Raw genomic sequence first — 23,235 nt, forward strand, 5'->3', positions numbered from 1 at the left:
ATAACTGAATCAGAGAATAGAAATGTATGTACAGTGATTACATGTAGTTTCTCCATTCCCCAAAGTGCATACAAGTCTCTCATTTATATTGTTGCATTACATTTATGTGACAACATAACTAGACATGGCACAAGGAAGACAAGTGAATGTAATGAATATAATAATACAATTTCATTTTCCTCCTTTTTTGCAGCAAATTATGCTGAGCATTGGTGTTCACTGCTGAAAAACCCAGAGGGTCCTTTTGCAAGATGTCACTTAATCATTGATCCTTCAGAACACTATAAGGTATTGTAATCTTGCACTCTTTTTAGTACTGCTTTATTTCAGATGGATGACTGTAGACTTCTATCAGTGTTCAAACATCTGAGACATTACTGAGTAGCTGGCCCACAAAGCTGGTGAAGTTCTTGCAGTGATTAACTGAGGCAGCATAGCATGCATCCAGAGTATTTCCTATGATGACATTCTTAAGGAGTGCTGCTAAAGAAAAGGGTAAATTTGTTCTTCTTGTTTCTTATGCTTTGTATTTAATGTACTTTTTATTGGATTGGATATTTGAACTGAAAGGAAGATTCAAGAGATGCAGGTATGCACAGAAAGTTTACATCTACCCTTACACACTAGTTACTATTAAGTCAGGAAAAAAAAATTAGTATTTATTAAGTTTCCTGTATTCGTTGGAATGTAACATCAAATCATTTTCATGCCAGAATCTCCAGGGTTTCTTTTTCCCCTATGCTCATCACTGTTGAGCAGTAAGTAAGGCTTACCTGAGCAACAAAGAAGAAATTCCTAAGTATTTGCTCATACCCGAAACTCAGTCTGAGCTCAATTTTTGTGAAAATCTTCATAGATCTAGCTATTATTTTGCCATTATGATTTTTAATATTTATGGATCTCTGCATTTCCAAGTTGTAACTGGGAAAGAATGGTATCAAAATCCTTTAAGAAAGGTGTTGTTAGGAGGGTTGCTACTTTTTAAAGGTTCAAGAGGCTTGGCTTAGGTTAGGACAAACATCCAGACATTTTCATTGTGTATGAAATGAAACGGCACTTTCAGTCTCCAGTTTTTGTCCATTCCTTCTGTTGATTTCTGATTGTGGGAATTAAGAAAACCATCAAAAAAAGGACATGGGATATTTCATAGGAACTGAGTTGCAATTGCCCATTGGTTTCCTGTGGGCTTACTGATCCTTTCATTCTTTATTCAGAAATGTAAATATGACACGTGCCTCTGCGAAGACAATGAAGAGTGTTTGTGTGCTGCCCTGTCCTCTTACTCAAGAGCCTGTGCTTTCAAAGGGATCATACTGGCAGGCTGGAGAAAAAGCATCTGCAGTAAGTAGTGGAATTGTAATCCCTGTGGAATTAATTAGCCACGAGAAATAAGTGGGTTCTCTCTGAATTTGGTTGTCAGTGATCTCAGTTTTAAGGGATTTGGAGTATTTTAGAAATGTCTAATGGATTTAGAAGAGACAATGCTTATAATGTTTACTAATTCTTGTTATGTTATTTAGCTGTCATTTGTTCAAGACATACTTAAAAGTAGAAAGCAGTATTTTTCACGTTCACCTTTTCTCCCCAGCTTAAATAATAGTGCCGTTTCTATCTTCGACTAATCCCAGCCATCATGGCTTTTACAGTGTCTTTGCTTATTAGTGTTTTGTTTATCATTGTGCTTGCTTTTCATCAACAGTAGAGTATTACTGAGACTAGGAATTTATTATATTGTGCTCTGTGTCTCATTATCAATATATGAAACAAGTATGGGTATGAAAGTAGAACCTATTAGTAGCAGTTAGAGAGAAGTCTTCAACTGGTAAACAAAGTTAGGCAAACATTACTTGTGACTTACGATATTTTTGTACTTTAATAAAATCTACGGGATTATTTTTACGATTACATGCTGCACAGCCAAAGAAACCAAAACGGAAATGTAAAGGTTAAATTGCCCGTCCTGGATCCCTTGTTTATCAGTTTGTTTATTTTCTCTCCAGCTAGTGAAGTGTCTGCCTGCCCAGGAAATCAAATCTTCCTTTACAATCTTACAATGTGCCAGCAAACCTGTCGTTCCCTTGCTGATGGAGAAAAGCATTGCTTGCAAGACTTGGCTCCTGTGGATGGCTGTGGCTGCCCATATAATACATACCTGGATAACCAGGATACCTGTGTGCCCGTCTCCAAGTGCCCGTGTTATTACAAGGGATCATACCTGGAACCGGGGGAATATGTCACAAAAGATGGAGAACGTTGGTATGTTTTATCATGGCTTCTGGTTTTGGGGATAAAAGCCCTTTTAAAAGCTGTTTATTAGATGTAAGCAGCTTAGCTTTTTATGCAGCTTTAATGAACATTTGTTACATGTTTCACAACATCTTCACGCTGAGCAATGTAATTTATTAATAATTGAGAAGTGCAGCTTTGTTGGAGGTGTGAGTACTGGCCTTCACAGATAAACGTTCCTGTGAAGCTGCACTGTTAATAGGGCTTTGTTGAGCAGAGGGGTAAAAGGAAGATAAAAGGCCAGCTAAATGTTGTGTTACTGTTTCCTTTTCTGTCAGAGACAGATTCCTTATGTTTTCCACTGGAGGAAGGTCCCCTCAATATGTAGTTACTGTACATAATCTTTTGAAAGCAACTTCACGATTCTGGCACTTTTTTATCATAAACTCTGACAACTGTTTGTTATGTGAATCATCAGTGCAAATTGCAAAATACTTCCTTCTCTTGCCAGACAGATGAAGCATCCAGGCCAACAAATTTGCAGCATGAGTTGAATAGGCATGAAAACATACTGTATATCCAAATTAAGGCTTTGATTTATCATTATTATCTGTTTCATTATTACCTGTTTCCTGAGTCATCAAAAAGCATACTATTAAGGATTAATAGAACAGCTGTCATTCCTTAGAACATAACCTTCCAGTGCATTATGCCAAAAGTCTTGCTACACTTTTTCTCCAAGTGAAAATTCATGAGCGAGCTTCAATAGAGTTCACCTTGAAATATCAGTAGAAATTATGCAGGATGTCTCTGATAAATACTATCAAATTTAAATAAACAAATCCTTAGATTTAAATAGAAGACACTGAGCTTACATTATTTTTTTTTTAAATTTCTACTTACTTCACTTCTTTTCTAGTGTTTGCCGAAATGCAAAGGTCCAGTGTACTTCAGTGACAATAGGAATGAAAAGTAAGTGACATTCTACAAAGTAAAACAAAATAAAAACCATAACCTGACCTCCAAACCCAAACATACACTTTCCATTTGAATTCTCCACTTATTTTGCTTGTTTGTTTTTTCTCTTTATGTGAAAGAGTTACGCATTTTCACTTTGTTCTGTCTTCACCAAACCTCTTTTTTTCATAAGGATAGACATATCCTGAGATTTCTGGCTCAGTAACTAACACCTTTCACACACATTTCTTTTGCCTTTTCTTGATTCATCTAAACCAACAATGTACCTTTCAGATGCAACAGAATGTTCTTCTAATAAGATGTACTTTGACTGCAATACATCCCCAAAGTGGACTTCGCAAACACCTGTACAACTTAGCTGTCATACTCCTCGAACTGATCATGTATGTATTCAGTTTTTCTCCATGTCATCTTTCCTTTATTCTGTATTCTTTAAAAGACATAGTGCAACACAGAAAATGCAGTTGCCTCTCCTTTTTCTTTCTACTGTGTCTTCAGCTAAGTCCTACCTCACAAATGAAATATGATTTGTGTTCTTAGACAACCGAAAAAGAAAAGAAAAACATTAGAAATCTAGAAAGAAAAACCTTATAAAACTAATCAATATTAGGCTGTTAGGTTATAAATGCAGTTTTTACCAGAGTGCTTATGAACAAGCGGAGTTACAATGCAGTGTTTGGCATGAAGTAACAATTTCTCCGTATATCCCTTAGTTCCAGGCAGAGTGTGTCTCGGGCTGTGTGTGTCCTGAAGGTCTATTTGATGATGGTAAAGGGGGCTGTGTTGAAGAGAAGGACTGCCCATGCATTCATAACAACCAGTGGTATTCTTCTGGACAGAAGGTAGCAGTGGACTGCAATACTTGGTATGTTATAATTTTGTACTCTCTTCCAGAATATATTCTAGGCAGTAAATTAGTAGTTATGTCTAGGCCTGTGTACTACAGTGGCTGTGACAGCTGCACATATAAACTTTTATTTTCAGGCATACTTTTTGCTACCTGAGGAAATACAGATTATGCTGAAAATATTGGGCTTTTAAGTAGGCACCTCTTATTGGAAAAGTGCACTCATTTTTTAAATATAAATGCCCTCAGATCTAAAAAATGTAGCTGACCAGAGTTAAAAATCATGTTATAGGCTTAAAAACAGGCTAAACTATTGAAGTTGAGACTTAAGGCATTCTGTAACACTGAAATGGATATTGTGCACATTATCACGTTGTATCAGGTAGCTGCTTGGTTAGTTCTGCGGTTTTCCACAGAGCACACTCCTGATGAGATCTGAAATTTCAACTCTTCTGCTCTCTTCTAGTACCTGCCAAAGAGGGTTTTGGAGCTGCACTGAATATGTGTGCTATGGGACTTGTATGATATATGGAAGTGGCCATTATATCACCTTTGATGGAAAATTCTATGACTTTGATGGGAGTTGTGAATATGTGGCTACTCAGGTAATGCTCATCAGGAGGGCTGAAATGGTATCCGATTGCCTTGAAGATCTACTTTACTCTTTGGTTTTGTCATTCCTTATTGCCTGCCATCGCCGTTCTTGAGGTGTTTACACATTCTGCCAAGATAAATTCTGTATTTTCAGTTTAAGCAACCTGTGTGAATGTGTTTTTTTTCTGATATAGTGATCATAAATTGTATGTAACAGGACTATTTTATAGTGAGAGCTAACAGCTCATTATCAGTTCTGAAATAAATCAGAATTCTAAGTTTACAAACTAAAGATATTTATATTTAAAGGTCTATTCCTCATTTTGTTTTATTGTCCCACTTGTTTCCCGGGTTTTGCCACACGTGAGACTGCATTACCTGTTTATATGTATGCAGATAGGTATATCTATATGTTTGTTCATGTGTAAAAATATAGGTACATAGGGTTTCACATATGAAGCAGCAGTAACAATTTATACATTGTGGAAATTTAAATGATTGTAATTATTATGAGATTGAACTAAAAAGTAAATATTCTGTCTAATTTTCTTATGCTCATTTTTTCCTTTTTCAATAGGATTTTTGTGGTGATAAAAATTCCAGTGGCTCGTTCAGTATCATCACAGAGAGTGTCCCTTGTGGAACTACAGGAGTCACCTGCTCAAAGGCTATTAAAATGTTTCTAGGGGTGAGTAATGATACTCAGTGTGTATATATCAGTATTCCAGTATTTCAAAAAAAAGTAATGCTCCAAAACCACACCCCTGAAAGCAACTATGACAAGTAAAGGTTAGAGGCCCTATCAAACTAACCTGTAAAGTTGTAGATCCTCAAGTACTGAAAACTCTCTCAAACAAACGTGCTACACCACTTTCTGTCACCTTGGAAAGTCATCACAGACTTTGAGCTATTGGTTTCAGGATGAGTTGTATTGCTACAAGTGTCTAATATTTTATCTTATCATAAAATGATGAGATAAGTGTTATAATGTTTCTTGTTTTATCTTTCAGAAAACTGAACTGAAACTGGAGAACAAAGATTATAAAGAAATTCAGCGAGATATTGGTGATGATGTGCGGTATTGGAACAGGACAGTAGGCCTCTACCTTGTTATTGAGGCTAGCAATGGTGTGATGCTTATCTGGGATAAGAAGACTACTGTTTTCATCAAGCTGACCCCTAATTACAAAGTTAGTAGCTGTCTGTCCTTTTCTGAAGTAGCAGTATGAAGAGATAAATGAGAAAGGAAACATAAATGTTCTTTTATTCTGACTTGGTCTTTAGTTCCTATATCCTCTGCATTGATGATTAGCTTACATTATTACTATCGCAGCTTGCAGAGGTGGTACTGGAGTTCCCTACAGTCCATCACAATGCATTGCAGAGGATGCATAGCATATGATTGAGATAAAGCTAAACGCCTAAGGCATTTTGAGTTTGTGAATATTAAGAGCCAAGCACCCAAAATAAATTAAAGGATGCAAACTGACTGTACATGCACTTGGAAACCTGAGTGGAGTCTCAGCCCTGAGTTAAAACCAGACTCCCTAGGCAATGTGTGGAAATGGTTCTGATTTCTGAAAATCAGCATTTGAATTATTATGGAGTACTGAATTCATTGGGCTGAATGGGGAGGTGCAGGGTTGTATAAACAGGAACACACTGTTGCTTGAGGGGGCTGATGTGCCTTAAATAGCACTACCAAAAATTCACTACTGTAGGTAAGTTGCTAAATTCTTTCTTTCGAGAAAAAAATAGTCCCTGTCACTATTTTTTTCCATGGATGAAGAAATGGTGCTCATTATCTTAGAAGCTTTTAATAAAAACAGTTTTGAGCAGAATGAAATTCCCTCAGGCCTATGTTAATAGCTGAGTTATGACAAACTGAGAAGAAAGGAAAATAAATTAATTCTCAGCTGAAAGAGGCTTAGCCACTCTTTAGTGTTGTAAGTTGGATGAAGGGCCACCACAGAGACATGGAAATACACTAGATATAATTGGTTTCCAGGAGGGAAGACATGGCAGCTGAATAGTTTGCTGAGTACACAGACAAATAAAGGTTTAATTTCTGTACAAATGATTTGGAAGTAAAGATGAAAATATGTCATTTACACGGAGAGTCCGTTGTCTTTTTTTAATGTCAAAGTTTCGCTCTTACTTTACTCTAGTCTGTTTCTCACTTCCATGGTATATTTAAAAGCTGTGGATATGTTAATTTTCTTTTCCAGGGCAAAGTGTGTGGTCTGTGTGGCAACTTTGATGACAAGTCTAACAATGACTTTACGACAAGGAGTGGGCTGCAGGAAGCTAATGCTCTGAAGTTTGGGAATTCCTGGAAACAGTCTTCCATGTGCCCAGATGTCACAGAAGAGATTAAGCCCTGTGATGTGAACGCACATCGGAAGTCCTGGGCAGAGAAAGAATGCAGCATCATCCGGAGTGAAGTCTTTAAAATTTGTCACTCCAAGGTATGTAGAGGGTAGTAAGTGATGGGACAGCGCTGTGCATTTCTATTACTGCAGAAGCAGAGAGACTGTCAGAAATTAATGAAGAGATGGTTGAATAGAGTGATTTTCAATTAAGTTGCCAGTACAGCTACAGGTGTCAGCACATCTCTTCTAGCCTCGAAGTGGTTTGAGTATCTGTGGCCACAGGACTGCATCAGTAGTGTTGCCAGCCCTGGCTGTACGAGCCCACGTTCATCACTACAGTTTCACTGGTGCTGCTGTATAAGCTAGCTTCATAAATCTAGCCTGAATAGGTCTGTGTGTGCTAGAGTTGCATTATCTCTTTTTGAGAGTGTCAATACCCTAAGTTCTGAAAGGTCTTGTGATCATCAGACCCATCTTCTGACAGAAATGCATGCTATACTTGAAAGGTGGCTGGTGAAGAGACTACTGCTCTTTGTAATATTGAACCCACAGAAGGTATCTTCTTGTAAACCACTGACATCACACAGTTTAGACGGGCTTAGTTGCCAGTACTGTGCCTCCAAATTGTCATAGCATACACTATGTCAGGCCCACAGCTTCCATAGCACAGTGCACAGAGAGCACTCCTCTCTATTTCTTGTCTCTTTGCTGAAGTATGGTAGTATTAACAAGTTTGTTCTTAACTCACAGTGAAAAAGTCACAAAGAATTATTAATTAACTTAGTATGTGTTTCTATGTTGATTCCTTCAGCAGCTAAAATCCAGTCTAAGTTTCTCCTCTTGCAGTTCCAAGCAAAAAAATTGAAATGTTTTGCTAATGTGTAATTGAATGAACTCCAAAACTGGCAAGCACAATACTCTCTGCTTCATATTTGCTGTGAAGTGCAGCCTTTCTGATACTGCTCACCACTTGGTAGGCAAAGCCTGATAGAAGACAAGACCTCATTGGCATCATTCCAACTTGGTTTTGAGACCAGTAAAATGGAACTCTGTTAGAAAATGTGGGCACTGCCAAGGACTCTTATTTTATTTTTTCAGTCATAGCAAATTATGAAGGTACTATGTTACTTCAAGTCTATCACTATACATTAAGCAGCTTCAAGCCTCTAATGTTTGTTTATGTCTTGATAATTCTTAGAAACACTCTCATTCCTAGCCAGCTCAATTCCCATATCTCAAGAGATCTCTCAAGCTTACTAGTTTGAAAACTAACTTGGAGATGAACTGGGGCATCATTTCTTTCCGCAACAGGTGGACCCAAATCCTTTCTATGAAGCTTGTGTTCACGATGCCTGCTCTTGTGACACTGGTGGAGATTGTGAGTGTTTCTGTTCTGCAGTCGCTGCGTATGCTCAAGAATGTACCAAGGCTCAGGCCTGTGTTTTCTGGAGAACTCCTGACGTATGCCGTGAGTAACAGTCAAACACAACTGTGTCTTTCTGCCTGCTGTCAGAAAGCCTATCAAAGAAATCAGTAGTACTGTCACTGCAAGGTCATGCTGGCTATGCAATGCAATTTATTTTCACAGCATGTCAGGGAACAAACAGAACTAGTAAATTTTTATATTTCTATTATCTTTTATTCAGCCTGGCTTTCTCTTTTCTCTTCTCTTTTTTTTTAAATATTTTAAAACATTTTTCCCCCCTTTTTCTCTTTTTTCTTTTTTTTTTTTTTTTTTTTTTTAAAGGCTAGGTTCCAAGTCATCCTTCCATTTTGCTTGATAATCGGTGAACTGGTAACTAACATTCTGTGATTCTGTGAATTGCAACTCCTATTGTCTTACTCCTCTCTTGTCTTTTTCAAATTATTCAGAATTTGATTTTAGCAAAAGTATATAGAAGTACTCCTGTGTAGATGCACATAACCGGTATTGAGTATATGAAGTGGTGTCCATTAGTGGTGCTAAGTTCATACCACTACATCACAAAATAATGTAAAATAATATTTAAATTAATATTTCCCCAAAAAATGCTCAAATCAAAATGTTGAGATTCTAAGTGGCAAAACTGTAATTTTTTTTTATTTTTAAAAATTCATTATGATCCAGAATTAAGGCTAGTTGTAGTTTTTAAGTGTAAGAAGTCAGTGAAACAGAGTTTCACTGTTATACTATGAAGTTATGTTTCACTCAGCTCTGATATATAAGTTTATAAAAGGTCCTTCTTCTCTCCATAGTGTTCTAAGTTAAATTCTGTTTTTAGCCGTATCCATGATGTTTCATATGCTTGCTTTTGGCCTGCTGGAGGTGACTCTCAGCCCGTGTGATACAGCAAGGTAGAACTAGTTTGAGGATACTGCAAGAGTGTATAGGAGTTTGCCAGTATCTGGGGAAGAAAAATACTCTCAAAAATATACCCTTAATTTTAAATTAAAATTAACATTAATTGTTTAAATTTTTTGTGATATGAATCAAACATTTTCACCTTGTGGCATGAGTGTTTAATACGAAAATCTTGGGCCCCAGAGTTTTGACCCAAAATTTTGAAGTACCAAATGTTTAAGTATAGTAGAATAAAGTCCAGGTCCTCAAGAGAAATTTTGCTGGCTTGACACGTAGATTCATTTAGCTTGTACCTGTAAAGAACTGATCAGAGCTGCATTCTGGCAACTGTGGTTTTAATCAGTTTCTTTTTTTTTCTTATCAGCGATATTTTGTGACTACTACAACCCTCGTAATGAGTGTGATTGGCACTATGAGCCTTGTGGCAGTAATGTCATGACCTGCAGGGTGATTAATAATGTCAGCACCAACTTTTCAGTACCATACCTGGAAGGTAATAAATTCCTTGCCATTTATGTATTTTGTTTCATGTGACTTTGTCCAGGTATCATTTAATGAATATGGACTAGTCAGTCAGCTTGACAATATATTCCTAAATCTGTCATGTTGAATTTGTCTCCAGTCTTACCTAAATGTTTCCTATAATGTAATTTATTATTTACTAGCATCAGTGGGTGATAGTTACATTGCTTCAGCCACAAAACTAGGTCTCTGCTTGGGTAATATCCTGAGACATACAAGATTATTACACCATTGTTATTTTGCATCCCATCCTAAGGGCATTTCAAGAGAAGGAAAGCCTTTTACATGGCAAAGAAGCGAGTTACTGACAGTTGGGGGCTTTTAACCTTATCATTCTTTATGCATCAGTCCATCTTGACTTTATTAGGTTAATGTGCAGCATCCTCCTACCTTTGCAATGGAACATACCTTTGATATCAAACACACTGATGCTGTTATATATTGGATTCTTAAAGAAGACCACAAAAAGGTGTGCAAGGACTACTGGGGGCTACCTCTGTTTTCAGTGTGTTTCGTTGGTAGATATATTAGTAGGTGAAAGTCCTTGTGCTTGATAACTGAAAATGAATTTCATGTTACGGGAATTGCAATGATCAAGAACGTGAATGACTTTACAAATATCTCCTGGTTTACAAAGTGATAAAGTTCAAGAAAATAGCAATGTGTTTGGCCACACGATCTTTTTGATATGGACTGGAAGCAGTTATCTCCAGTTTAGGGACTGGAAAGAAAACCTGGAGTTTGACTTCACTAATTTAATCCTTGAACTGCTGGTAAAAACAAACAAACAAACAAACAAACCCCAACCAAAAATATATATATAAAAAAGAAAAGTTAACTTTATGCTTTGAAATAGATTGTCTTACATTATTAGAAAGATTTAGATCTTTCTAAATCATTCTTTTTTTTGTCTTCAGTGGAAATATAGATCACACTTACTTTTGTTAAGACATCTTTAGTACCATCTGGCAGTGTGAAGTGACTTCTGAGTACCAGTTAATTACATGGTCGTTCAGTTTACAGGTTATTTAGAACTCCAGTACAGTGTAAAAAGAACTTTATATAATTAAGAACTGGATTTTATGAGAGTGTATTTAGAAGCAGGATACAAGAATTATTTAAAAGTGTATTTAAATGAAAAATGGAATAAGAATTGACAGACAATCCCTTGCAGGTGGGTTTGGGTCACTGGGCAAGGGTATGGAAAAATAGAGATAAATTATCTGTTTTGGGTGGATATACCTGGTCTATTAAAGCCACATAAACGAGGTCTAGAGTTCCAATAAATATAGTGAAAAACTTGTTTATTAATGAATCCACTTCCATATTCTTTGAAAAAATATTACTGATATAGTGATTGCATTTCAATATCTGTAAAAAATCTGGATGTTTCTTTGTCTACTAAGCTGCCCATAGAAATTAATATAAATTAGATATTTCTCCAAGATCTTAAACTAGGAAAAAGCCAATTTCCATAGTTTTCATCATAAACTCTTATTTAATCCTCCTCACCCCAGTATTATCAATGAGAATTGTTTGATTTAAGTCTTCTGGGAAGACTAATTGTACAAAGATTAATTTGAATTGGAAATTTGCGATTTCTTTCACCACGCTTGATTTAGTGAGAATCATCTACCTTCAGAAGGTATCCTCTCATTGAGTTAACTCTTTATACTTTTTCTCCATCCTGTATACTGTTCTAATTGTCATCAACAGGTTGCTACCCCAGATGCCCTGAGGACAAGCCTGTTTATAATGAAGAGACAAAGGAATGTGTGCGTGAAGATCAATGTGGGTGTTATGTCAATGGAACTTATGTTCCCCCTGGGAGTGAAATACCCACAGAAGAGAGCTGTACACAATGGTATATAAAAAACAAAAAGCATTTGCAGTAATTCAGAAAGAATTTATGTATGCTAAGCCCCTCATTTACTTTACTGGGCCTCAGGCAAATAGACATGCAACTTCAACTGAAGAGGTGGTATATTCTAGCATTTATCTATATAAATCAGAGGAACAATGCTGTTTATTCCAGTTGAGACTTAAACTCAAAAAATGCTGTACTTGCAATACATATATATTCTAAATTTTTCATTCATAATTTTCCAAACTTATAATAACCCAAATTTCAGGTTGATAGTGTTGTTATAGTAAGTGTATTAGAAAATTCATTAATTAAACTTTTTGAAGTGTTATAAATGCTAGAAACGCATGAAACCTGGGTTTGTCTCTGAAACAATCTTTTGATTCTTATGGGTCCTTGGGAAGAGAGGGGCTACTCTGCCTTGCATTCTCACTTAAAATTTGGATTTCAAAATCACTGTGATCTGAAATGATCTGTACTAGCCCTGAAAGAGATAGTTGAGTCTTAAATGCTCGTTCCTAGAACCTTACTGATGATAGCACTGACATCTATGACTCCACAGGGTGATCAGAGATAAAAGAAAACCCTGATCTAGCTCTAAGTTTACTGCTTTGAAAACCAGTTGTTATTACTGCACACTTGCAATTTATAACACAAAGCAGTCCATGATACTTTTAAGATGTTGTACTTGAATGGAAGTGATGATTTAGTTTGATATGCTATATTGGAAAATATTATGCCTGGAAAAATATCCAGTAGTATGAATGAAGATCAAGTGACAAATTTTGATGTTTCTGTGCTCTTGGCTCTGCTAACAGGTGCTATAAAACATCTGCAACATTTTAATTTTTGAAAATTTTGCTTTTAGTGTCTGTGGCGCCTCAGGATCCATACACTGTACAACAATCGTAGGTAATAACATTTGGGTTTTTCTACAAATAAAAAGAAAAAATGCATAGAACTGCTATGTCTTTACAAAAGACTTAGTACTGATTTGGAATAATTCTTTCTAGTGCAAGTGAAAGTTGTGGACAAAGAAAATTGGACAGCGCTTTTGTTGAACCTTAGTACTAATTTTTCAGCCTTTTTCTCATGTACCTTGATTCTTTCTCGCCATGTCTCATAGCCAAATGGATTTCACTACAAGAGTTTGCACTTCCAGAACATGTAGTATTATAGAAAAGTGTCAGATAGTAAATTGCAGTTGTTATTCCTCTCGGAACATTTTAAAACCTGGTTTGTAAGTCTGTTCTTCCAAGCATTTTATGCAGGGCTTTATTAAATGTGTTTTAATGTTTCTCTAAATGTAAAGATAAATAAGTGCGATATATTAGATCTAAGCTCCAGGTATAGCTCTGAAAGGAGCACGCATGGCTCATGTAGATGCTTACTTGTCCATAAGTATTTTGCCTATGTCTCTTACTTGGTAGTAGAAAAATTGCACAGTAAAGCTCTTTCTTGCAGGGTGCCCTTGTGTCATCAATGGAACAAGTTACAAAGTGGGTGAAACTGTGGCACAAATACAGGATGGCAACATATGTATAACATACGTTTGTGCAGAAAATAGTTCTATAGTTGTTGGAAGTATTTATCCTTGTCCAACATCTACTTCACCTACAACCATTTCAACCTACTCCCCTACCATTACTCCTACCATCACAGGTAAATCTTTGACAGAGATGCACATCTAAAAGTTATTTTCTTTAAGGAAAATGCTTTAAAGATAGAATGTACAAATATATGGGCTTATAGTTGGCACAGAGTGATACTTATGAATAGTTTTATCACACTACACTAAGAAAGATTTTTAACACTTTGAGTTGCTTCTCATGGAAGAAATTATAACTATAAACATAGAGGGTGCCTTCCTAATTCTGAAAAACATATTATCATCTCAATATCCTGCTGGGATAGCAGAAATTGTCTCAGTAGTCTCAGGAAAAAAATAGAATTTTTACTACTATTATATTTTTTTTTTTAGCTTGCAGATGATGGAGTAATCTTTTTTTTTTTCTATTTCAGTTACCACTACAAGCCCTCCAGTAAGCACAAGTAAGTTTTAAATAGAAAAAATAAGTTGTTTAAAAACGTCAAAGGAACATTTAAAGGAAGAGTAAACTGAAGGTGGCCACTACAGAAAAACATATTTAAGACAAAAACAAATAAATTTTTAAATTGCAAAAATGTGATATGTAGGCAAGAAGAAAGACCTTTAAAGGCTTCAGGTTGGTGATTGTATTTTGATGTGAAACTTCCTGTTGAAAAACCTGGTATTACAGAAACAATTTTAGAACTTGTTTCTCTTAGAAAAACTACAAGTTGCAATGCATTGCTCTAGTCCTTAATGGAATAGAATACATAATTAATCTTCTCAGAGCATTCTCTATAAGATCAGATGCTGAATCTCTTTCTTTTCTTGCAGCTCCATGCTTTGGATTAATCTGTGATTGGACTGAATGGTTTGATGTTAGTAAACCTGAAGACGGTGATGGTGACTATGAAACCTACGATGCAATAAGAAAGCAACATGGAAACAAAATATGTGAAGCTCCTGAAGAAATTGAATGCAGGGCTAAAGATAAACCCGATGTGAGCTTAGAGGAACTTGGCCAGAAAGTGGAGTGTAATGTTACATATGGACTAATCTGTAAAAATGATGAGCAAGATGCAAATATGTGGCTACTTTGCTATAATTATGAAATCAGGGTAAACTGTTGTGAGTGGCGTGAAATTTCTTGTGAGACTACACCGAGACCAACGCCAACTGCAACTTCAACCACCACCAGCACAACAGTACCTACCACCACTACAACCAGGCAGCCAACAACAATTATCAGCACAACCATACCCACCCCAACCATCACAAGTGAATTTACACCAACAGTCACCACCCCAGTAACTTCAACATCTCCAGGTATTTGGCAGACCAATACTCTCTGCTCTTGCTTTGCCACAGAGAAATAAAGGGTGGTCGGGTACTAAAGGCATGTCATCCTGTAGCAGATGGCATGAAGTCTTACTTATGCTGGTTTGGAGCTCTATCCTTCTGCTGGAGAGAGGATTCCAAGAAGGACCTGTTGTACAAAATTAGAGTAGGGCTTGATTTAGAGTACCTTCATTTCAGGCATTTTCTGGGTGGGGCTGTGCAGAATTCCTTCCCATTCTCCTTCTGGTCTCCCTCTGTCAGTGCTAATGTTTGCCTGTGATTATAGACATAGGAAGGAAGGATTCCCCTGGCAGGCATTTGGCAACAGTTTCACTCTGCAGGCTGCCACTTGCTGTGAACTGTGATCTTTGGCTGCAGAGTACACTAGTACTCTCTGAAGCTCTCCAGCAGGCTGACATTGCACCACAGAAAATAACATGACAATCAGGAAGGAGCATGGTTTAGTAGTGTTGATAGAGCTGGGACTAAGGTTGGATTGATGATCTTGAAGGTCTTTTCCAACAAAAACTGTTCTAAGATTCTATGATTCTAACATATTCCTGTGCATACTGCCTTCGCAGACCACAGCTTCCCCTCTAAGTTCTTACTCCCTGAGGTAACGAGATGCTCTAAGTAATGACAGAGACAGAAAACCACACAGAGCCTTACTTCTCCTTATGTCTTACTTATTGGTAGGTATTTTTGATTTAGTGAGAAGCACATTACAGCAACATCCCTAGTCTCTTTGCTAGGAAAGGATTGTCATGACCCACTGATTTGGAAATAGTCTGTATTCTGAGGCCAGAAAGAAAGGCCTAGTAGTATAGGTCTTCACTATGGTAAGAGTGGGCTGAGCGCTATAGGTTTGTGGCAGCAAGCTAACATATAACTTCTATTCAGTGCATGTTGTGACCCACCTATGCATCTTGCACCTTTGCCTGTTTTCTCTGTCCCTGTTCTTTCAAATAGCCCCACCTTCGTCCACAACGAGCACCGTGTCCCCTCCACCCGTATCGACAACCACTCCCACACCAACTCCGTCAAAGCCTCCCAGCACCACCACTACCACCACCACCACGATGCCCCCCAGCAGCACCCCCAGCAGCACCCCTGGCTCGACCCCGGCGACTACGACGACTGTTACTGGCACACCCACACCCACCCCAACTACTACAAGCACATCCGTGCCCACGCCAACGTACACTGTCACCGTAACACCTATAGGTACTTGTCTGGTCTGTGCTGTCCTGTGTTGCTTGCCGTGGGAGAAGCAAAGGTCCGTGAGCATCTCAGCTTGTGCCTTCTGTACGGGTTGGGGCTGGGAGTAATTGTTGTGCGTTCCCTGAAATGGCACGTGCCCAAATCTAGCCCTTTGGCTGGCGGCTTCAGAAGGGAGGAGGGTGCAGGGGTCCTGGGTAGAAGGTCTTGTGTTCCCTGACTCAACAGGGCTCCAAGGAGGTTTTTCCTCCTGGTGCCTCTGCCCAGCTTGGGCAGATACTGAACTGATGGGAAGTTTCGCTTTTCCTGCCGTTGGACCTCATCCTTCAGCTGGAGAGGACGTGGTCAGTGGGACCCATGGTGTGCAGTGGGAGCGGGGCTGCTTTTTGTGGCACCGTCATTCCAGGCGCTGTTTGGGCGCAGCTGTGCAGACTTTCTTCCCTTTCTTCTCTTGCGATGCCTCTGTGGCCGTTGCTGCCACTCAGCCATTGCAGTTCTGGCTGTAGGAAGCCTCGAAGTTTTTCCCCAGCGGGCTTTGGCGAAAGGTTTCAGACCGCGAGTTGCCCCTTGCTAGAGACCAAGGCTCTGGGCAGCCGGTTTCTCCCAGCGTTCCCACGACTCTTGTTCCCCAGCTGTCTGCATGCTGCTGGGAAGCAAGGCAACATTTTGGCAGCCGTGTGTGTGTCCTGTGCTGGCTTCCTCTGTGGTCACGAGCGTTCCTGGTGTTTGGTTTCTCCCTGCGATAGCGAGGTGGCGTGAGTGGCACGAGAAGGCGAGAGAGTGGTGGGAGTCCCTGCTCAGCCCTGCCCTGTCCCGTGCGTTGCCCTTACGTGAGCGATTTTTGCAGACGAGAAGGCCCTTGCAGCGACGCACCCTAGCCGAGAGGGAAAGACGCACGTGACTCGGCAGTGCCTGTGTCCTGCTTTGGCCCTAGTGTGCTCTGTAGTGCCAAGAAGGGGAGACCTGCCCACACAAGTGAACTTAGTTGTGGCCAGGGTTGGCTGACTGGTGCAACAGCGGCCGAGGGGCACCCCTGTGTGCACTGGATGCCCAGAGCGCCACCCACGAGTGTGCTCGTGCCCTGTCTGGTTGTCTCTGTTCTGGCTGTTTCTAATTGTTCCTCTTGTGGCTGTCCCGCAGACTGTAGCTGCGTCTGGACGGACTGGATTGATGTGAGTTACCCAAATAGTTCTGACAAAAACAGTGGTGACTACGAAACCTTTGAGAACATTCAGAAGAACGACCCCTCCTGGGTCTGCGCCAAAGCTGAGAATATTTCATGCAGAGCAGAGCAATTCCCCAACACTCCCATTGCAGATTTGGGGCAGGTCGTGCACTGCGATGTTAACACAGGGCTCACTTGTAACAATAAGGATCAGCACATCGGAGGTACGCTCCCGCCGGTCTGCCTCAATTACGAGATCAATGTCTGCTGCGTCCCCAACATCCCGGAGTGTTTTACAAGTACCACCATGAGCACCACGACAGCCCCACCTTCATCCACAACGAGCACGGTGTCCCTTCCACCCATATCGACAACCGCTCCCACGCCAACTCCGTCAAAGCCTCCCAGCACCACCACCACCACCACCAGCAGCACCACAATGCCCCCCAGCAGTACCCCTGGCAGCACCCCCGGCAGCACCCCTGGCTCGACCCCGGCGACTACGACGACTGTTACTGGCACACCCACACCCACCCCAACTACTACAAGCACATCCGTGCCCACGCCAACGTACACTGTCACCGTAACACCTATAGGTACTTGTCTGGTCTGTGCTGTCCTGTGTTGCTTGCCGTGGGAGAAGCAAAGGTCCGTGAGCATCTCAGCTTGTGCCTTCTGTACGGGTTGGGGCTGGGAGTAATTGTTGTGCGTTCCCTGAAATGGCACGTGCCCAAATCTAGCCCTTTGGCTGGCGGCTTCAGAAGGGAGGAGGGTGCAGGGGTCCTGGGTAGAAGGTCTTGTGTTCCCTGACTCAACAGGGCTCCAAGGAGGTTTTTCCTCCTGGTGCCTCTGCCCAGCTTGGGCAGATACTGAACTGATGGGAAGTTTCGCTTTTCCTGCCGTTGGACCTCATCCTTCAGCTGGAGAGGACGTGGTCAGTGGGACCCATGGTGTGCAGTGGGAGCGGGGCTGCTTTTTGTGGCACCGTCATTCCAGGCGCTGTTTGGGCGCAGCTGTGCAGACTTTCTTCCCTTTCTTCTCTTGCGATGCCTCTGTGGCCGTTGCTGCCACTCAGCCATTGCAGTTCTGGCTGTAGGAAGCCTCGAAGTTTTTCCCCAGCGGGCTTTGGCGAAAGGTTTCAGACCGCGAGTTGCCCCTTGCTAGAGACCAAGGCTCTGGGCAGCCGGTTTCTCCCAGCGTTCCCACGACTCTTGTTCCCCAGCTGTCTGCATGCTGCTGGGAAGCAAGGCAACATTTTGGCAGCCGTGTGTGTGTCCTGTGCTGGCTTCCTCTGTGGTCACGAGCGTTCCTGGTGTTTGGTTTCTCCCTGCGATAGCGAGGTGGCGTGAGTGGCACGAGAAGGCGAGAGAGTGGTGGGAGTCCCTGCTCAGCCCTGCCCTGTCCCGTGCGTTGCCCTTACGTGAGCGATTTTTGCAGACGAGAAGGCCCTTGCAGCGACGCACCCTAGCCGAGAGGGAAAGACGCACGTGACTCGGCAGTGCCTGTGTCCTGCTTTGGCCCTAGTGTGCTCTGTAGTGCCAAGAAGGGGAGACCTGCCCACACAAGTGAACTTAGTTGTGGCCAGGGTTGGCTGACTGGTGCAACAGCGGCCGAGGGGCACCCCTGTGTGCACTGGATGCCCAGAGCGCCACCCACGAGTGTGCTCGTGCCCTGTCTGGTTGTCTCTGTTCTGGCTGTTTCTAATTGTTCCTCTTGTGGCTGTCCCGCAGACTGTAGCTGCGTCTGGACGGACTGGATTGATGTGAGTTACCCAAATAGTTCTGACAAAAACAGTGGTGACTACGAAACCTTTGAGAACATTCAGAAGAACGACCCCTCCTGGGTCTGCGCCAAAGCTGAGAATATTTCATGCAGAGCAGAGCAATTCCCCAACACTCCCATTGCAGATTTGGGGCAGGTCGTGCACTGCGATGTTAACACAGGGCTCACTTGTAACAATAAGGATCAGCACATCGGAGGTACGCTCCCGCCGGTCTGCCTCAATTACGAGATCAACGTCTGCTGCGTCCCCAACATCCCGGAGTGTTTTACAAGTACCACCATGAGCACCACGACAGCCCCACCTTCATCCACAACGAGCACGGTGTCCCTTCCACCCATATCGACAACCGCTCCCACGCCAACTCCGTCAAAGCCTCCCAGCACCACCACCACCACCACCAGCAGCACCACAATGCCCCCCAGCAGTACCCCTGGCAGCACCCCCGGCAGCACCCCTGGCTCGACCCCGGCGACTACGACGACTGTTACTGGCACACCCACACCCACCCCAACTACTACAAGCACATCCGTGCCCACGCCAACGTACACTGTCACCGTAACACCTATAGGTACTTGTCTGGTCTGTGCTGTCCTGTGTTGCTTGCCGTGGGAGAAGCAAAGGTCCGTGAGCATCTCAGCTTGTGCCTTCTGTACGGGTTGGGGCTGGGAGTAATTGTTGTGCGTTCCCTGAAATGGCACGTGCCCAAATCTAGCCCTTTGGCTGGCGGCTTCAGAAGGGAGGAGGGTGCAGGGGTCCTGGGTAGAAGGTCTTGTGTTCCCTGACTCAACAGGGCTCCAAGGAGGTTTTTCCTCCTGGTGCCTCTGCCCAGCTTGGGCAGATACTGAACTGATGGGAAGTTTCGCTTTTCCTGCCGTTGGACCTCATCCTTCAGCTGGAGAGGACGTGGTCAGTGGGACCCATGGTGTGCAGTGGGAGCGGGGCTGCTTTTTGTGGCACCGTCATTCCAGGCGCTGTTTGGGCGCAGCTGTGCAGACTTTCTTCCCTTTCTTCTCTTGCGATGCCTCTGTGGCCGTTGCTGCCACTCAGCCATTGCAGTTCTGGCTGTAGGAAGCCTCGAAGTTTTTCCCCAGCGGGCTTTGGCGAAAGGTTTCAGACCGCGAGTTGCCCCTTGCTAGAGACCAAGGCTCTGGGCAGCCGGTTTCTCCCAGCGTTCCCACGACTCTTGTTCCCCAGCTGTCTGCATGCTGCTGGGAAGCAAGGCAACATTTTGGCAGCCGTGTGTGTGTCCTGTGCTGGCTTCCTCTGTGGTCACGAGCGTTCCTGGTGTTTGGTTTCTCCCTGCGATAGCGAGGTGGCGTGAGTGGCACGAGAAGGCGAGAGAGTGGTGGGAGTCCCTGCTCAGCCCTGCCCTGTCCCGTGCGTTGCCCTTACGTGAGCGATTTTTGCAGACGAGAAGGCCCTTGCAGCGACGCACCCTAGCCGAGAGGGAAAGACGCACGTGACTCGGCAGTGCCTGTGTCCTGCTTTGGCCCTAGTGTGCTCTGTAGTGCCAAGAAGGGGAGACCTGCCCACACAAGTGAACTTAGTTGTGGCCAGGGTTGGCTGACTGGTGCAACAGCGGCCGAGGGGCACCCCTGTGTGCACTGGATGCCCAGAGCGCCACCCACGAGTGTGCTCGTGCCCTGTCTGGTTGTCTCTGTTCTGGCTGTTTCTAATTGTTCCTCTTGTGGCTGTCCCGCAGACTGTAGCTGCGTCTGGACGGACTGGATTGATGTGAGTTACCCAAATAGTTCTGACAAAAACAGTGGTGACTACGAAACCTTTGAGAACATTCAGAAGAACGACCCCTCCTGGGTCTGCGCCAAAGCTGAGAATATTTCATGCAGAGCAGAGCAATTCCCCAACACTCCCATTGCAGATTTGGGGCAGGTCGTGCACTGCGATGTTAACACAGGGCTCACTTGTAACAATAAGGATCAGCACATCGGAGGTACGCTCCCGCCGGTCTGCCTCAATTACGAGATCAACGTCTGCTGCGTCCCCAACATCCCGGAGTGTTTTACAAGTACCACCATGAGCACCACGACAGCCCCACCTTCATCCACAACGAGCACGGTGTCCCTTCCACCCATATCGACAACCGCTCCCACGCCAACTCCGTCAAAGCCTCCCAGCACCACCACCACCACCACCAGCAGCACCACAATGCCCCCCAGCAGTACCCCTGGCAGCACCCCCGGCAGCACCCCTGGCTCGACCCCGGCGACTACGACGACTGTTACTGGCACACCCACACCCACCCCAACTACTACAAGCACATCCGTGCCCACGCCAACGTACACTGTCACCGTAACACCTATAGGTACTTGTCTGGTCTGTGCTGTCCTGTGTTGCTTGCCGTGGGAGAAGCAAAGGTCCGTGAGCATCTCAGCTTGTGCCTTCTGTACGGGTTGGGGCTGGGAGTAATTGTTGTGCGTTCCCTGAAATGGCACGTGCCCAAATCTAGCCCTTTGGCTGGCGGCTTCAGAAGGGAGGAGGGTGCAGGGGTCCTGGGTAGAAGGTCTTGTGTTCCCTGACTCAACAGGGCTCCAAGGAGGTTTTTCCTCCTGGTGCCTCTGCCCAGCTTGGGCAGATACTGAACTGATGGGAAGTTTCGCTTTTCCTGCCGTTGGACCTCATCCTTCAGCTGGAGAGGACGTTGTCAGTGGGACCCATGGTGTGCAGTGGGAGCAGGGCTGTTTTTTGTGGCACCGTCATTCCAGGCGCTGTTTGGGCGCAGCTGTGCAGACTTTCTTCCCTTTCTTCTCTTGCGATGCCTCTGTGGCCGTTGCTGCCACTCAGCCATTGCAGTTCTGGCTGTAGGAAGCCTCGAAGTTTTTCCCCAGCGGGCTTTGGCGAAAGGTTTCAGACCGCGAGTTGCCCCTTGCTAGAGACCAAGGCTCTGGGCAGCCGGTTTCTCCCAGCGTTCCCACGACTCTTGTTCCCCAGCTGTCTGCATGCTGCTGGGAAGCAAGGCAACATTTTGGCAGCCGTGTGTGTGTCCTGTGCTGGCTTCCTCTGTGGTCACGAGCGTTCCTGGTGTTTGGTTTCTCCCTGCGATAGCGAGGTGGCGTGAGTGGCACGAGAAGGCGAGAGAGTGGTGGGAGTCCCTGCTCAGCCCTGCCCTGTCCCGTGCGTTGCCCTTACGTGAGCGATTTTTGCAGACGAGAAGGCCCTTGCAGCGACGCACCCTAGCCGAGAGGGAAAGACGCACGTGACTCGGCAGTGCCTGTGTCCTGCTTTGGCCCTAGTGTGCTCTGTAGTGCCAAGAAGGGGAGACCTGCCCACACAAGTGAACTTAGTTGTGGCCAGGGTTGGCTGACTGGTGCAACAGCGGCCGAGGGGCACCCCTGTGTGCACTGGATGCCCAGAGCGCCACCCACGAGTGTGCTCGTGCCCTGTCTGGTTGTCTCTGTTCTGGCTGTTTCTAATTGTTCCTCTTGTGGCTGTCCCGCAGACTGTAGCTGCGTCTGGACGGACTGGATTGATGTGAGTTACCCAAATAGTTCTGACAAAAACAGTGGTGACTACGAAACCTTTGAGAACATTCAGAAGAACGACCCCTCCTGGGTCTGCGCCAAAGCTGAGAATATTTCATGCAGAGCAGAGCAATTCCCCAACACTCCCATTGCAGATTTGGGGCAGGTCGTGCACTGCGATGTTAACACAGGGCTCACTTGTAACAATAAGGATCAGCACATCGGAGGTACGCTCCCGCCGGTCTGCCTCAATTACGAGATCAACGTCTGCTGCGTCCCCAACATCCCGGAGTGTTTTACAAGTACCACCATGAGCACCACGACAGCCCCACCTTCATCCACAACGAGCACGGTGTCCCTTCCACCCATATCGACAACCGCTCCCACGCCAACTCCGTCAAAGCCTCCCAGCACCACCACCACCACCACCAGCAGCACCACAATGCCCCCCAGCAGTACCCCTGGCAGCACCCCCGGCAGCACCCCTGGCTCGACCCCGGCGACTACGACGACTGTTACTGGCACACCCACACCCACCCCAACTACTGCAAGCACGTTCTCACCAGTAACAGTAGTCACGAAAACCCCGCTGCCTCCAAGTACAGAAAGAATGGGTAAATATCTTTCTGTAATTGTCTTTTTTTGCCTTGCTATGGGAGAAACCACGGTTTATTGGTGGCTTAAGGTGTGTGTCAATGTTTGTACTCTGACAAACGTAGTTGATGTTTATTTTTTTAAAAAATGATACAATCATACAAGAGTTTGGGTTGGAAGGGACCTTTTTAAAGACCTTTTAGTCCAACCCCTCTGCTATGGGCTGGGACATCTTTCACTACATCAGGTTGCTCAGATTCCATTCAACCCAATCTTGATTGCTTCCAATATTTGGGCATCCACAATTTCTGTGGGAAACCTGTTCC

The 23,235-nt window shown here is 43.4% G+C and overlaps 1 protein-coding gene across 1 annotated transcript in view; it reads left to right on the forward strand.

Annotated features, from left to right (window-relative positions):
• The window catches only part of MUC2 (mucin 2, oligomeric mucus/gel-forming), a 53,460-nt gene that overhangs the window by 13,799 nt on the left and 16,426 nt on the right, over positions 1-23,235 (forward strand). The window contains exons 14-35 of the mRNA XM_086472002.1: positions 194-288; positions 1,215-1,345; positions 2,005-2,256; positions 3,146-3,198; positions 3,478-3,587; positions 3,918-4,069; positions 4,518-4,656; positions 5,223-5,333; positions 5,656-5,835; positions 6,874-7,113; positions 8,329-8,485; positions 9,723-9,851; positions 11,597-11,744; positions 12,613-12,656; positions 13,209-13,406; positions 13,767-13,796; positions 14,167-14,610; positions 15,640-15,751; positions 17,036-17,649; positions 18,784-19,404; positions 20,539-21,159; positions 22,294-22,929. Coding sequence (XP_086328128.1) covers positions 194-288; positions 1,215-1,345; positions 2,005-2,256; positions 3,146-3,198; positions 3,478-3,587; positions 3,918-4,069; positions 4,518-4,656; positions 5,223-5,333; positions 5,656-5,835; positions 6,874-7,113; positions 8,329-8,485; positions 9,723-9,851; positions 11,597-11,744; positions 12,613-12,656; positions 13,209-13,406; positions 13,767-13,796; positions 14,167-14,610; positions 15,640-15,751; positions 17,036-17,649; positions 18,784-19,404; positions 20,539-21,159; positions 22,294-22,929 — 5,217 coding nt within the window. The remainder of the gene's footprint in view (positions 1-193; positions 289-1,214; positions 1,346-2,004; positions 2,257-3,145; positions 3,199-3,477; positions 3,588-3,917; positions 4,070-4,517; positions 4,657-5,222; positions 5,334-5,655; positions 5,836-6,873; positions 7,114-8,328; positions 8,486-9,722; positions 9,852-11,596; positions 11,745-12,612; positions 12,657-13,208; positions 13,407-13,766; positions 13,797-14,166; positions 14,611-15,639; positions 15,752-17,035; positions 17,650-18,783; positions 19,405-20,538; positions 21,160-22,293; positions 22,930-23,235) is intronic.

This window comes from Leptosomus discolor, chromosome 12 (genome assembly GCF_034619465.1).
Source record: "Leptosomus discolor isolate bLepDis1 chromosome 12, bLepDis1.hap2, whole genome shotgun sequence".
In the NCBI taxonomy this organism is placed as follows: domain Eukaryota; kingdom Metazoa; phylum Chordata; class Aves; order Leptosomiformes; family Leptosomidae; genus Leptosomus; species Leptosomus discolor.